Raw genomic sequence first — 15,510 nt, forward strand, 5'->3', positions numbered from 1 at the left:
CAACAAACCTAAAACACTGTCAAAGAGGGCATTTGTCCACTATTCCAAGTGTCTGTAACTGTATAACAAAGTACCCCAAAACTTAGCAGTTTAAAACAATAACCATTTTTATTTTATTTCACAATTGTTTGGGTCAGCAATTTGGAAAGGGTTCAGCTGGACGATTCTTCTACTCCATGTAGCATCAACTAGAATCATCTGGTGTCATTTGGTTGGTGGCTGGGTGGTACTGGAAGGTCGAGATGGTTTCACTGACATGAAGGCTCCTTGGCGGGGACAGCTGGAAAGCTTCACTCAGCTGGGTCTGTCTCCTGCTCCACAGAGCACCAGGGCCTCTCCATGTGGTCACTCCAGAAGGGCAATCAGGTATCACAATACTCAAAAGATGCTCCACATCACTAAACATCAGAGAAATGCAAATCAAGACCATTATGAGATATCACTTTATACCCTCACAGATACTATGGTACTATTTCTTAAAACACATAAAATGACAAGTATTAGTGAAATTAGAAGAAACCAAGAACCACTGTACACAGTTGGTGGGATTGTAAAATTCTGCACCCACCATAGGAAATGGTGTGGAGATTCCTCAAAAAAACTACCATGGGATATAATGATCCCACTTCTGAGTACATATCCCAGAGAACTGAAAACAGGGTCTATTATATTTGCAAACCTATGTTCAGGGCAGCAGCACCATCCATAATAGCCAAGGGATAGAAGCCACCCAAAGTTCCATCAACAGATGAATGAATAAACAAAATACATTATAGACATACAATAGAATACTATAGCTTTTAAAAAGAAGGAAATTCTATAATATACTACAACATGAATGAGCCTTGAAGACATTAGGCTGCATGAATAAACCAATCAGAAAAACATAAATACTATGTTATTGCAGTAATACGAGGTACCTAAAATGGTTAAATTCATAAGGATTTGGAAGGTAAAATAGTGGCCATGAGGGGCTAGAAGAAAGGGGAATGCAGAGTTGTTCAATGGGCAAAATTTTCAGTTTTATAAGGAAATCCATTGCATAGTGAATATACTGAATGCCATTGAATAGTAGTACTACACTTAAAAATGGACAAGATGGGGGCTGGGGTTGTGGCTCAGTGGTGGAGCACTTGCCCAGCATGTGTGAGGCACTGGGTTCTATTCTCAGCACCATATATAAGCAATTAAATAAATAGAGGTCTGTCAATAACTAATAAAAATTTTAAAAAGAAAAAAATGGGTAAGATGATAAGCTTTATGTTTTGAGGTTTTTAACCACACACACACACACACATACACACACACACACACAACTGCTGGACTTTTAAAGCCCAGATTCAAGGGGAAGGGAACATAAATTTTATCTGTCAATAAGAACGACAAAGAGCCCATTCATGCTGCTTGCAGTAATGCCTGCCTGCAATCCCAGCAACTTGGAAGGCTGAGGCAGGAGAAATGCAAGTTTAAGGCCAGCCTCAGCAACTTAGACCCTGTCTCAAAATTTAAAAAAAAAAAAATTTTAAAGGGGATCTGGGGATATATAGCTCAGGGGTTAAGCACCCCTGCGTTCCATCCCCAGTACAAAAAAAAAATAGTAATAACAATAATAATAATAAGTAAACAAAAACGAATGACAAAGAATCTTCAGCCATCTTTAATCTGTTGCATCATGGTGGGGTACATCATGTCTGCAGCACCTGAGGACCTAGACAGCAAGATTCTTTCCAGGGGACTATGTTCCATCTCCCAGAAATGAAGGATATCAAGAGCCCCTGTTGTAGGTGGGTGCTGGACACAGCCGAGCAAGGAAAATGGGGAAGCTAGTGTAGCCAATGAGGAACAAATGGCCCAAACTCCTCCCCTACTTATTTTCACAACAAAGATTCCCTGGCCATTCTACCAAAAGCCTGACCGCCCTTATCAAGCCATTTTCCTCATTCAATAGTGCCTGGTCCCTCAGCTATCCTCCCCGTGGGGGCTCCAGACCCTAATTGGATAGGTCAGATAGGAATATTCAGCAGAAACCAACCACAGGAGACCTTTCAACATCAGTAAACACATAGAAAATTCAACAAAGTAGCACTTAGATAGTCTGGACAATGCGGCCATTATAAATGCTGCTTTCAGGAGCAGTGATTCAAATGACAGCTTCGAAAAGGATTTGCAGAGAGCCCCTTGGAAATGGAACATGGGCAACCGAGAGCCCATGACATGTTACAAGGTCAAACTCAACTGAACAAAGATCCAAAGCAGCACTGAATTACTTATTTATTCAGCCCTGCTCTGTATGAACCTGAGAGAATGTGACATCTTTTAAATTGCCTCCCCTGATAAGCAATGTCCGTGGTGCATGGAAAATGTTAGCAAAAGTTCTGAAAGGAACAGACTACTTTACAAGGCAGTGGTTACAGGGCAGCCACCCTGAGACTTCCACCCAGTTCTGCAAACTGCCCTGATGTCTCACGGCCTTAAGACGAAAGGAGGGATGGCCACATCTGGAGGGGAAAATCCTGCCTTTTGTTTCCTTCCACCCATTCCACAAATCTGTTGGAAGAGCTAGCCCTTGCCAAGCCTTCCGATGGAAAACTTTCTACTGCGCATGCCATCCATAATGGTAATGGCATTCTAATTTTGCTCTCCCAGTAAAGTATCTTCCTGATATTATATGGGGAGTGTTTGTGTTCTGAGCACCACTGGAACTAATATCCTGATTATTTTTAGCCTAGCAGTCTGCAGAACTCTCACATGCCCTGGGGTTCTTGTTGCATGGTGGTGTCGTGCACTAGGAAGAAAAAATACCCAGTGGTAGCAGTATCTAAGTAACTCAATTCAAGCAAACATTCCCAGCACACCTCACAATGAGCAGCCTGCTCTCAGGGGCAGGGCCAGGGCCAGGGCCAGTGCCAGGCTGAGGTAAGCCAGGTGCCTATTCTGCAAAATGTAAGGAAGCACTCAACCTGTACCTGCATGACCATATGAGTAACCCTCCTTGAACTTTAAGCCCTTGGCACCTCCCCTGCTTCCCCCTAGTCGAGTCCCTGCTCTCTGGCTTCATGCTCTCAAAAATATTTGCTCCTCAGCTCCCTGTCCACCACTGATACAGGGGAGTATAGTCCCAGGCTCAGGATCTTTCCAAGGAGGCAGCTACTCGTCAGGAAAATCCCTTTTCCTCCCGGGTATGGACATCACTGCTCTTGGGGCAGTGAAGCCCTTCCAACATCTGCTGCTCCCACTCCAGCCCACTAAGACTGGTCTCACCCTATCTGGGGTGCAGCATTAGACACAATTTTTTTTTCTGGCAGTCTCGTACTTTCCCTTCACTGTGTGATGTCATAAAGCAAACCCAGGCAGCTGAGAGCTGAGTAAAGAGAAACAGGAGTCTCTGTTTCATGGTTGCCAACCAATTATTCACATCAAAGCAAGGTTTTCTATCATGAAATCTGGAGTGTATGAACCTCAAGAAAATGGAGACTACCCTCTTACCGGCTTCTCCCCTTCATCACACACATACATAGCCCTGAGCACTTCCATAAGCACCATCTCCTAGCAACATTCAATATCCATTTCATATTCTAGTTCATGTGTTTATGACCCCCTCCTATTCTTCCCTCTTCTCCATCCTTAGCTAGCACTTTCAATAGCTTATTGGAAAATCCAGACATTCAGCTGTATAGGTTTTCAGTGGAAAAATACTCAGAGTGGAGGTGTCATGGACCCACAAATCTGACTTTGGATTCCATCTGGCAGGAGCATCTCCATGAGAGCAGAACAGACCACTCAAGGTTGAGAACTGTCCATAGCACTGTGTAAAATCCATGAATTGCTTATGTTGCTTTTAATATTGTCTGAAGGAAGCATTCCCTTCCACAGGGCCTCTGCCAGCATGACTCAATTTCAGAGAATCATTATAGACCAATCATCATTATGACATGATCATATCTCAATTATCCCCTGTGTAGTCAGGGTACATTAAAGTGACTGTGAGTCCTCCTGCTGAGACAAATTCATTAAGATCATAATGTGTATAAGATATTTTAAAGTGTGATGGAAAACGGGGGTTGGGGGGAATATTGAAAACAACACAATCTTTCAGAGGTTTCTCTAGCACACATTCAGAAAACATAATTTTATCTTGTATTTCAAAGTGCTATATGATACAAACCAGACAGCCTATTTCTTGTCAGCCCAAATCTGCCACACCATGGCCAACTAGATGCATTTGCCCATCCTCAAAATATATAAGATAGCCATAAGCCCAGATCAGTACCGCCGAAGTCTACAAAAATCATCCAAGATACTGTGTATACAACCAGAGATATGAGAAAATTGTGCTTTATATATGTAATAAGAATTGTAATGCATTCTGTTGTCAAATATAAATAAAATTTTTTTAAAAATCATCCAAGAATAGGTATGATCTAGACATGTGGACCCAGACATAGTCCCTAATCTGTTGAGGGAAAAAAAAGAACAGAAAAGCAACAATCCCCTGAGAATTTGTTCTAAAGAAAAAAATTAAAAGAATAGATTAGTGTATTTGTTTTTTTTTTTTAAGAGAGAGAGAGTGAGAGAGAGAGGAGAGAGAGAGAATTTTAATATTTATTTTTCAGTTATCGGCGGACACAACATCTTTGTTTGTATGTGGTGCTGAGGATCGAACCCGGGCCGCACGCACGCCAGGCGAGCGCGCTACCGCTTGAGCCACATCCCCAGCCCCAGATTAGTGTATTTGTCAAGATCATTGTACTGTCATGTGTAGCTAATTAAAACTAATAAAAAATTCTAAAACAAAACAAATAAAGATATTAAAAGCAAAAAAAAAAAGAATAGATTAGGCTGGGGTTGTGGCTCAGAGGTAGAGCGCTCACCTAGCATGCATGAGGCACTGGGTTCAATCCTCAGCACCACATAAAGTAAAATAAAGACATTGTGTCCACCTATAAACTAAAAACTTTTTTAAAGAAAGAATAAAGATATTCATTATTTATAATAATGAAGCAATCAAAACCTACATCTATCTGACAAGGGTGAAAGAGTTGAGAACGGAATATTGAGTATGGAATGGAAAGAAATGATAATAGGATGGATTATTATACAGCCATTAGAAATTGAGGCTGATGATGTAGACAGTGGAAGTATATAAAATTATTTTAAATATAATATTAAAATGTTTAAAGTGTAATCTGTAGGGATTGGGGTGTAGCTCAGTTGTAGAGTGCTTCCCTAGTATGTGTGAGGCCCTAGATTCAATCCCTAGCACCACACACATAAGAAATGTCATCTAGGGCTGGGGATGTGGCTCAAGCGGTAGCGCGCTCGCCTGGCATGCGTGCGGCCCGGGTTCGATCCTCAGCACCACATACCAACAAAGATGTTGTGTCCGCCGAGAACTAAAAAATAAATATTAAAAATTCTCTCTCTCTCTCTCTTTAAAAAAAAAAAAAAGAAATGTCATCTATACTAAGATTCCAACTAGATAAAATAGGTTTGCATTTACATATGGAATAGAAACAAACATGGGAAGAAAACAGTTGATATGTCTAGGTGATTGGACTTGTGGGTGATTTTCTTTTTCTTTTCTTCTTTCTCTTTTTCTTTTGGTGCTAAGAATTGAACCCAGGGGTACTTTACCACTGAGCCACCTTCCCAGTCCCTTTTTTAAATTTTTGCACAAGATCTCACTAAGCTGCTAATGCTGGTCTGGAACTTGTGATACTCCTGCCTCAATTCCCTAAGATTCTGGGATTACAGGATTACACCACTGTGCCCAGGTCATGATTACTGTGATCTCCCGATAATTTCTTTTGTAGCTATTATAAATGTTGAGTATAAAATAAAATTTGGGCTGGACACAGTGACACACACCTGTAATTCCAGTGATTTGGGAGGTTCAAAAGTCCAAGGCCAGGGACTGGGGTTGTAGCTCAGCGGTAGAGCGCTCACCTAGCACATGTAGGGCACTGGGTTAAATCCTCAGCATCACATAAAAATAAATAAATAAATAAATAGGTTGAAAAAAGAAAAACAAAGTTCAAGGCCAACCTCAGAAGGCAATTTGGTCTCAAAATACAATAAAAAGAACTGGGGCTGTAGCTCAGTGGTAAAATACCCTTGGGTTCAGTCCCAGATACCAAAAATAAATACACACATACATAACTTGGACATAAAGTTATGTATGAGACACCTTCCATATTAGGAGGATCTTGATGCTTCAGATCATTCTACATTCTTTGCTCATTCAAAGCAGCCAGACTTTTGACCCAATACAGGTAATATGTAGGTTTTTGGGAAGATTCCTTGTTGGAAAGACTGTGCAGTGGGGTTTTGTTTTGTTTTGTTTTGTTTTGGAGGTACTGGGGATTGAACTCAGGGACACTCAACCACTGAACCACATTCACAGCCCTATTTTATATTTTAGAGACAGGGTCTCATTGAGGTGCTTAGCGCCTCGCTTTTGCTGAGGCTGGCTTTGAACTCTCTCCTCCTTCCTCAGCTTCCCAAGCCTCTGGGATTATAGGCATACACCATCAGGCCCAGATGTGCGGTGTATTTAATGGAACAGAATTCTCAAACTTAAAGCTTCTTTGGTAACAGTTCTAAAGTGCATTGAACCATTTGTTAGTGTTTTTTCATGACGAATGTTGTGCAAAAAAATCTTGCTGACAGAGAATGGTACATTTTCTTTTCTCTCCTTCTAATCCTTTCTCTCTTTTCCCTCCCCTTTCTGCAGTTCTGCTAAGCCAATATTCTCTAGAATGAGCACAAAACAAATCAAATAACAGCTAAACAAATCGAATAACAGCTTTTGTACATCAACATCAAGAAGGAAGACTCTTGGGAGAGATCAGAGTCCAGTGATGAATATGGATCTAGATCTGCAGAGATGGAAGTGATTTTCTGGAGAGAGACGTGATCATGGATTAAACACCAGCTCATTGGAAAACTGTCATTGAATAAGATCAGATAACATTCATGAAAAATCATATTCAGGAAATATTTTAAGGAGGAGGAATATAAATGTGCTAGAATTAACATGTAAAATACATATGTACTGAGGTTTGTAAACTGTCCTTTTTTAATCAAACTGAAAACAAAAAGCTTTAATCTTTCAATACCATAAAAAAAGGGCAGTTAGTTCTAGATTATTCCTATCTCAATAGCCACGAGGCTGATCAAGTGTCATTTATTGAGGAAGCATCTTAGGAAATGCCTCTGACCTTTGGTTTTTCCATCCCTACTTTTCCTTTATTTCACTGTGTAATTAGTTACAACCACTCAGTTACTAAGAGATTTAACGCTTCAAACTTTTTACCAAGTCTGTGTTCAGTTTAATGTGTCTGTACAAGTTATTACTGAGAAAGTGTTTCTGACATATACTATTACTCTGTCGAGCTGTATATTACAGGAAGTACATCTTTACATCATAGTTTCCCAAGCAACATAGGTTTCCCAAACTGTCAGGAAATGGCATCAAGGAACTCTGAAAAACATAGAAAGCTCATTTTCACCTTAGATGCTCACGTGTAATATATAGGCTGCTATCAAATAAACACTTTTTTCTAATTCTCCCTAGTATATGCATAGGAATTTAATATACTTTATAAATAGATATCTAAAATATCTGATTTTTTTTCTATTTCTTTGCCCTTCATGTCATCAGAAATCCATATCCTTTATTTCCTTTATTGACAGGTATTCATTTTTGTTTCTTTTAATTATTTCATTAAATCTATTTCTAAATGATAGTAAGTGGTACTAACAAAATAAATAATAATTTAATAGCCTTAGAAATAAATGACTATATACTTACACAGGTCAAAGAAACTTGGTAGGAATAAGTTACCTTTTTATTAATGTTGACTTCAAAAATCCTCAAATTTTCTTTAGTTGGCTGGGATTTGGAAGTAGTTATAGCTAACCAGTTGTCTTCAACAATCTTTTGATCCCAGGTTCCCCCCACCATAACGTACTGCCCTCATGACATACCCTGCCACTATTCAACAACAGAGAAATATTTAATAATGGAATAGCCAATTACCTGAGAAAGAGCACAAGCACATGCAGGGTTACCCAGTGGAAGCCAACTAATGTTCTATACCTAAGCAGAAAACACAGATGTATAGAATGCCTTCACTCATGGGCTCAGAACTAAGATCCAGTCAGCATACATTGCTGGAACATCAGAACTGACGTGGATCAGGATTGACCTCCTTACCCTCTCTCTAGGACCACATTCATATTTTAGCCAGATGTCTCTGGTACTGGTCATCTTTTCACCACAAACAGGATCATCTCTCAAATGGCTAAAAGTATATTATAGGTACACTGAAGTAGGTGAAACCCAATTCACAGAGATATGGTTTTCCTAAAGAACCAAATTAAGGGAATACTAGTGTCTGTAACTAAAGTGTTAGTCATTCTGGGGGTTATTTGTTGCGTTAAGTATTAGCTGTCCTGTTGCATTCAGAACACCTTACTTACTAAATTTAATTACACACAACTTTTCAAGAATTCATCTTTTATTTAAAGGGAGATATCTCTCTACTTTATCTACAATAAAAGCAGAAGGTATTCGCCTTCTCTAATCTATGTAAATTACAGATCCCATCAGGAGTCCTACATCACCAATAGTGGTGTTAACAAAAATGAAAAAGTACTTCCTATCCACATACAAATGTTTTTTTAAAAAATCTTTGCCATAAAACCTAAGTGTAATTTAACATCACACAGTGCTATGAAGATGGGTCATTGATGATGTACCATTGTACATAGATAATACACATGTAAATCACTAGATGTTAATTAAGTATAAGAAGTATGTTTTTATCTTTTAAAAGAAAAGTGACTCCCTTTCTCATTCTGTTCTGTTGTATTATGTCCAAAAGTTGTGTGTAATTTTTTTAAGGTCCAGGAAATGTAAAGAAATTTGTTGGAATATCTGAATTTCTGTAAAAAATAAAAATAAGATTTTGTTACTTAAAGGAATGCCTGGTGATGTGGTACACGTTTTGGTACATTTGGTTTCTGTCTTTGCCCAGTGTGAACTAATGGCTTGATTCACATAACTATCTTCAGAAAATCTTCTTGCTGCTACATTCCATAATAGTTGCCAACAACAGACATTTAATGTATTAGCTATGCAGAACCCTCATGTAGAGGGCATGCCCAACATTTCAAAGCCTCTTCTAGCCAAATATAGACATACCTCCAGCCAATTCTTTATACACTGAGTAGAATGAAATTGAAAACTAAGAAAATAGCTGGACTGTTCAAGCAAAACTTGACCTGAAGTATCCAACTGCTCAATCTCCGTGCCACAGATTGAAAATAGCCACTTGTTCCTCAGACATGAGTAACTCTTGTGCAATAATTCATACTGAGTATAGGTTGTCCAGATGATTTTCAATCCCAGATGTTCTGTTTATTGTAACTCTAAACCTCAACATCTTCATCTGTAAAATGGTTATAAATAACAATACCCAGCCACACAGCATTGTTGTGAGGAAATAGATTATAGTTTTGTGCTTGACAGGTTGGAGATATTCGATGAATGTTAATTCCTAATCCTTTCCCTACCTTTGTATGACATTGAAGGAAGAAAAAAAAAAGCCTCTTCTCTCAAAATGCTGAAGATAATTGCAGAGACGTTTATGAATAGGGATTGAAAATTCAAATGCACACAGAGCCATGTAGATAAGTAAATGAACAAAGCAAGCTGGACTGAGATAATAGGAAGTGGTAGAACTATGAAGCACTGAAGAACTGGATCCTATATAAAGGAAGTAAATAGCCAACACTAAGTTCTAATCATTCAACAAATATATACTGATCCCTACTATGTGCCAAGAGCTGCTTTAAACCATGAGAGGATAGTGGTGCACAGACTCAGTCCTTGGTCTGAGTCCTTGGTCATTTTTTATGGTAGTAGGGAATTCCGACAACAAACAGGCTAATGTCAGCTAAAAGTAGGTCCCTAGAGAGAAGTATAATGTTATAAAGAAATGGGGAGGCTGGACAGGGATAGGCCTCTATGAGAAGGTAACATTTAAAGCGAAACCCCAATGATAAGAAGGAGTCAGTCATGTGGGGAAAAAAAATAGTGGGGAAGGTATTCGAGACAGGGAGCCACTGTTTTAAAGCCAGGACTGAACTCAGTATGCTTGAGGCAAGGTGCCAGGTAGACAGCAATGTGTCCTGAGCCAGGAAGGATCTCTGGGCTTCATAGCCCAGGATAGTTTGCATTATTATTATTTCAGTGTAAGGAGAAGTCATTGGAAGATCTTAAGAAGGAGCTGGGCACAATGGTGCACACCTGTAATCTCAGCAAGGAGGCTGACACAAGTTCAAGGCCAACGTGGGTAATTTAGTGAAACCCTGTCTCAAAATTAAAAAAAATAAAAAGGGCTAGGGATGGAGCTCAGTGGTAAAGCACCCCGGACTCAATTCCCAGTACTGAAAGATTTAAAAAATAAAGAGGAGGGGCTGGGGTTATGACTCAGTGGTAGTGTAGTTGCCTAGAACGTGTGAGGCACTGGGTTCAATCCTCAGCACCACATAAATGTAAAATAAAAATATTGTGTCCACCTAAAAACAAAACATTAAAAAATTAAAAATAAATAAATAAATAAGGAAAGAAAGTGCTGGGAATTTCGCTCAGTGGTAGAACACTTGTCTGGCATGTGTGAGGCCCTGAATTCAATCTCCAGTATCACCAAAATATTAATCCTTTAGGAACCTAAAGAACAAAAGTTACATCATTGAGGGCATGTCCTTAAAGGAGAATCTGGGACCCCTCTGCTTCCCTCATTCCCTCCTTTTTCCAGACTCCATTAGGTGAACAGTGCCATCATGCTAAGTAACCATGGAATAAAACCTCTGAAACCACAAGCCAATCTTTCCTTCTTTAATTTGATTATCTCAGGTATTTTGTCACAATGATAGGAAGATAGGAAATTAACACTGGTGCAGAATGTTTATTATGCAGGGCTCTCAGGACCAACACCTGAGATAGGGAACCGGAGAAAATAAGAGAGACAGAAAGGGAATCTCAGGGAGGGCCTCAGGCCTCGGCTGATCCCACAGGCAGCCACAGAAGCTGAGGAGCCTTTCAGAGTTGTCCTGCTTTGTGGTGAGGGTTACATCTTGTACACGTTAGCATTTCCCAGTCACTGTATGTGGGCTGCTTGCCCCCAGGAAGGGGGTATGACCTTGAGTGAGGCTCTTTTCAGCTCAAGGCAATTTCCAGCAAGGTCAGAGGCTGTTCGGTTGGACTCCCAGCCACTCAGGTCCTCAAGTGGGCCCTGGGTAGCACAAAACAATATGTGCTACAGGTATGTGTGTTTTGGGAATATAAAATTGATGATGGATTGAATGTGGTAGATGAGACAGAGCTCCTAATTTTTTTTCTTTTTTTCTTTTTTTTTTTTTTTTGGATGGTGGTACATTGACTGAGAAAGGAGGAGCTGATCTGAGAGATAAAATCCAAAATTTCTTTTGTGACATTGGATGGGCTGACATGATAAGTTTGAGATGTAGAAATGTCATATTCTGCTGGGCATGATGGCACCCACTTGTGTTCCCAGTTATTCATCAAACTGAGGCAAGAGGATGAAGGTTTGAGGCCAACTCACCAAGACCCTGTCTCCAATTAAAAAGAAAAAAAAGAAAAAGCTGTAAAGGGCTGGGGGTGTTGCTCAGTGTAGATCACTTACTAGTATGCACAAGACCCAGGGGTTGATCCCCAACACGGCCAAAAAAAAAAAAAAAGTGTTGTGTTCTAGGAAAAAGTCGAGCATAGAAACACACATTCAGTAGTCACAGCAAATAGGTGGCTTTTTTTAAATATTTGAAACTGAATGTAATTATTTAGGGAGAATATGCAAATAAAGACTAGGACCCAGACCAAGTCCAGAACACTTTTTCAAGGTGACACACAGGACAGAAGATCAAGAAGGACTGGAAACTGGGATATCATGAAATACCAGAGTGGGGAAAAAAATTCAAGTGCAGTGATTGTCAAATGCTGCTGAAAAGTCAAGACAAAAACAGAGTAGGGCTGGGGATGTGGCTCAAGTTGTAGCACGCTCGCCTGGCATGCGTGCAGGGCGCTGGGTTCGATCCTCAGCACCACATACAAATAAAAAATAAAGATGTTGTGTCCGCCGAAAACTAAACAATAAATATTTAAAAATTCTCTCTCTCTCTTTCTTTAAAAAAAGAAAAACAGAGAAGTGACCACTGGATTTGAAAATCTGTGGAGAGGGCTGGGATTGTGGCTCAGTGGTAGAACACTTGCCTACCATGCATGAGGTACTGGGTTCTATCCTCAGCACCACATAGATGCAAAATAAAGTTATTGTGTCTACCCAAAACTAAAAAAATATATATATTAAAAAAAGAAAATCTGTGGAGGTTACTGGTGGCAAGAGCAGTCTGACAGAAATAGAAATACAAGCAGTGATTTGGGAAGGAGAGTTGAGATTGAGGAGGTCGAGACAACTTTTGTAAGACAATCGTTGCAGTTCAAATCTGAGAGATCATGTCTGCTGGATTTTCTAGTTGCTCTGAAGATTTTTGCCCCCCTGTACTGGGGAGTGACCCCAGGGACACTCTACCACTGAGCTATATCCCCAACCTTTTTTCCCCCCTAATTTGGAGACAGGGTCTCACTTAGTTACCCAGGCCATCCTCGAACTTGCCAGCCTCCTGTTTTAGCCTCCCAAGTAACTGAGATCACTGGCCTGTGCCACTGAACCTGGGGACCCTTTTAGTCTAAAATCACAAGTCACAAGTCCACCAGTTAGTTGGGAAAGTTGCAATTTTGGAAGAAGATGCACCTCCACTAAAATGGGAAAGAGAGTCAAGGGAGGAGATAGTGTTTGGAGGAAAACCCCATTGGGCACAGCAGCTGGTTTTATGTTTGATGATTACAGTGCCTCAACTTGCAAGTACTTAAAAAAATGGGAATATTCAATATTCTTGAACTGGTTTTCTTGCACTCTGATCTGGAGTCCTTGGGCAATAAAAAAAAAGACCACACACACAGACACACACACACACACATACACATGTGTGCGTGTGTGTGTGTGTGTGTGTGTGTGTGTGTGTGTGTGTGTTTCTAACCAGCTGTGACTAAGTTCTGATGCAATGGAAAATATTTTTAAATAAAATAAACTTCTTCTAAAATGACTGAAACCAGTGATAAAACAGGAAGAAAAAACTTTAGAAAACTCAAAGAAGGGTTTCCCAGTTTCAGTTAGTAGTTCTTAATTCCAGCTACTTGGAAATTTAGATTTTATTCTGCAGGCATTGGGAAACATTGAATGTTTTTGAACCAGGTATAATCCAAGTGTGATTTTAAGAGGATTATTTCTTTTACGGTAAGCAGGATGGAGTCAACCAAGGTTAAACAGAAACAAATAGGAGACTCTTCCAGTAATGGAAGTGGAGACTAAAAAGTAGAGATAGAAGCTGGGCATGGTGGCACATTCCTGTAATCCTAGGAGCTCAGGAGACTGACACAGGAGGATCATGAGTTCAAAGCCAGCCTCAGCAACTTAGGGAGGCCCTAAGCAACTGTCTCTAAATAAAGTACAAAAATAAAAGGTTGGAGATGTGGCTCAGTGGTTAAGTGTCGGTTCAATCCACTGTACCAAAAGGAAAAAAAAAAAGGTGAAGACTGAGTGGTTATGGGGGATGCTAGAGAGAACAAGGATGACGATTGTGTTTCCAGTCCACATGGTTAGAAGGCAGTTGGTACAGGTGGGCAGACATTTACTAGAGTGGTAAGAGACAAGAGTGTTGGGTGGGCCCACATGATAAAAACGGTAGTAGTCAATATTTGGGTAGCACCATATAGCCTACAAGTACTTTTTATGACCATTATCTTCCTTGCCCTTCCTCCACCAAAAAACCCTGTGAGAGACTTTTATGCCCTTTTTACAAATAAGGCTCCCAGGCTCAGAGAATCTCCGTGAGCCCAGAGGTCACAGGGAATGATCTTGACCTCAAACATTCTCACTCTTTGCTTTGACAATGGCATTCAGATATAATTTTGGCTCTTGGCATTCAATGTGAAAAGGAGCTGGCCCATGTTTTGCTTTCAGGAATAATGTCCTCACTCTTCAGCTTCTTGGCAGGATTGGCTGATTTCCACTTTTTTATTAGTTGTAATTGTCCCCTGCAATCCTTCTACAAGAGACTAATAATTTACATATGACAACCAGAGCAAAAATAATCAGTTTTTAAGTTTTCCACTTTGAAATCATTTAGCATCCAGGTATAAGTATATGACCATCTCTGAAATGAAATATTATTTCAGCTAGTCAGGATTCCACTACAATTCATCCTATGAAAGTCAAACCTTGAAATAAGTAAATGAATTTACCTCACTTCTCACTGCCTGCTAACCAACCTCTCAAAGAAAAGTTCCCTTATAATAAGTGGGATCTGTTTCATTATCTCAACCATAAGTGAATAGGCCCAGGGATTCAGATGTCAAAATAACCTGAAAATCAATCCTAACTTCACAAATTACTTAAGCATTAGATTTTTCTCCGGTGTTAACTGAAAGAAACTTCCCCTGAGGACTAAACTGGCAGCCATATTTGTGATTTCAAACTAAAGACTGACTCTTTGCTAAACCAAGCTCTCTCTGTGTGTGTGTGTGTGTGTGTGTGTGTGTGTGTTAGTTGTAGATAGAAACAATACATTTATTTTGTTTTTATTTTTATGCCAGGAAACAAACCCAGTGCCTCATGCATGCTAGGTAAGCACTCTACCACTGAGTCACAACCCTGGCCCCAAGCTGGTTTTAAAATGAGGATGTTATGTTGCTGATGCAAAATTTCCCAAGTCAATATGTTTACTTAAAACTTCATCTTCCTCCAAAGCAGGAATTCCTGAAATCTTAGAAGCAGCTTTCCTTACAAAAGCCTTTACGATTTACTGTTCTTTTGCCTAGTGAAATTTGAAAATATTCTTCTAGGTCATTAAAAGCCATTCTGAATTAAATATAGTTGCCTTTATTGTATCAAAAAATGATGAAGGCCAGCTTCAGCTTAGTGAGACTTTGGGTCACAATAAAAAAGACAAAGGATTCAAACCCCAGTATCACAAAGAAAAAGGGCGGTTGAGGATATAAGTCAGTGGTAAAGCATCTCTGAGTTCAATCCCCCAGTACACACACACACACACACACACACACACACACAATGACAAAGTTTCTTTCCTAGAGTTTATTTACTATAAATTTCAAAAACAACTGAATATTTTAAAAAATTGATTTGTACTGCCATCTAGTGATAAATTTCATTGAAAATTTCAACACTACATTTATATTTAAGGTCCACTGTGTTACCTATAAGAGCAATGTAGTATCACATTTTAAATAGCTTATATTTGCAAATATAGAGAAAGGACTAGGTCCCTCATATATTTCATAGACTAAGAAAAAAGACTTTTAATATAAATATGGAAGGGGGTTCCCAACAGAGATCCTCATAAACC

At 39.5% G+C, this 15,510-nt stretch overlaps 1 protein-coding gene across 1 annotated transcript in view; it reads left to right on the forward strand.

Annotated features, from left to right (window-relative positions):
• Positions 1–6,918, forward strand: part of LHFPL3 (LHFPL tetraspan subfamily member 3) — a 549,011-nt gene extending 542,093 nt beyond the window's left edge. The window contains exon 3 of the mRNA XM_081286047.1: positions 6,734–6,918. Within this exon, the coding sequence (XP_081142173.1) occupies positions 6,734–6,762 (29 nt within the window). The 3' untranslated portion in view covers positions 6,763–6,918. The remainder of the gene's footprint in view (positions 1–6,733) is intronic.
• Positions 6,919–15,510: the final 8,592 nt, after the last annotated feature.

Source organism: Spermophilus citellus, assembly GCF_964194105.1.
Source record: "Spermophilus citellus genome assembly, chromosome: 3".
Lineage (NCBI taxonomy): Eukaryota > Metazoa > Chordata > Mammalia > Rodentia > Sciuridae > Spermophilus > Spermophilus citellus.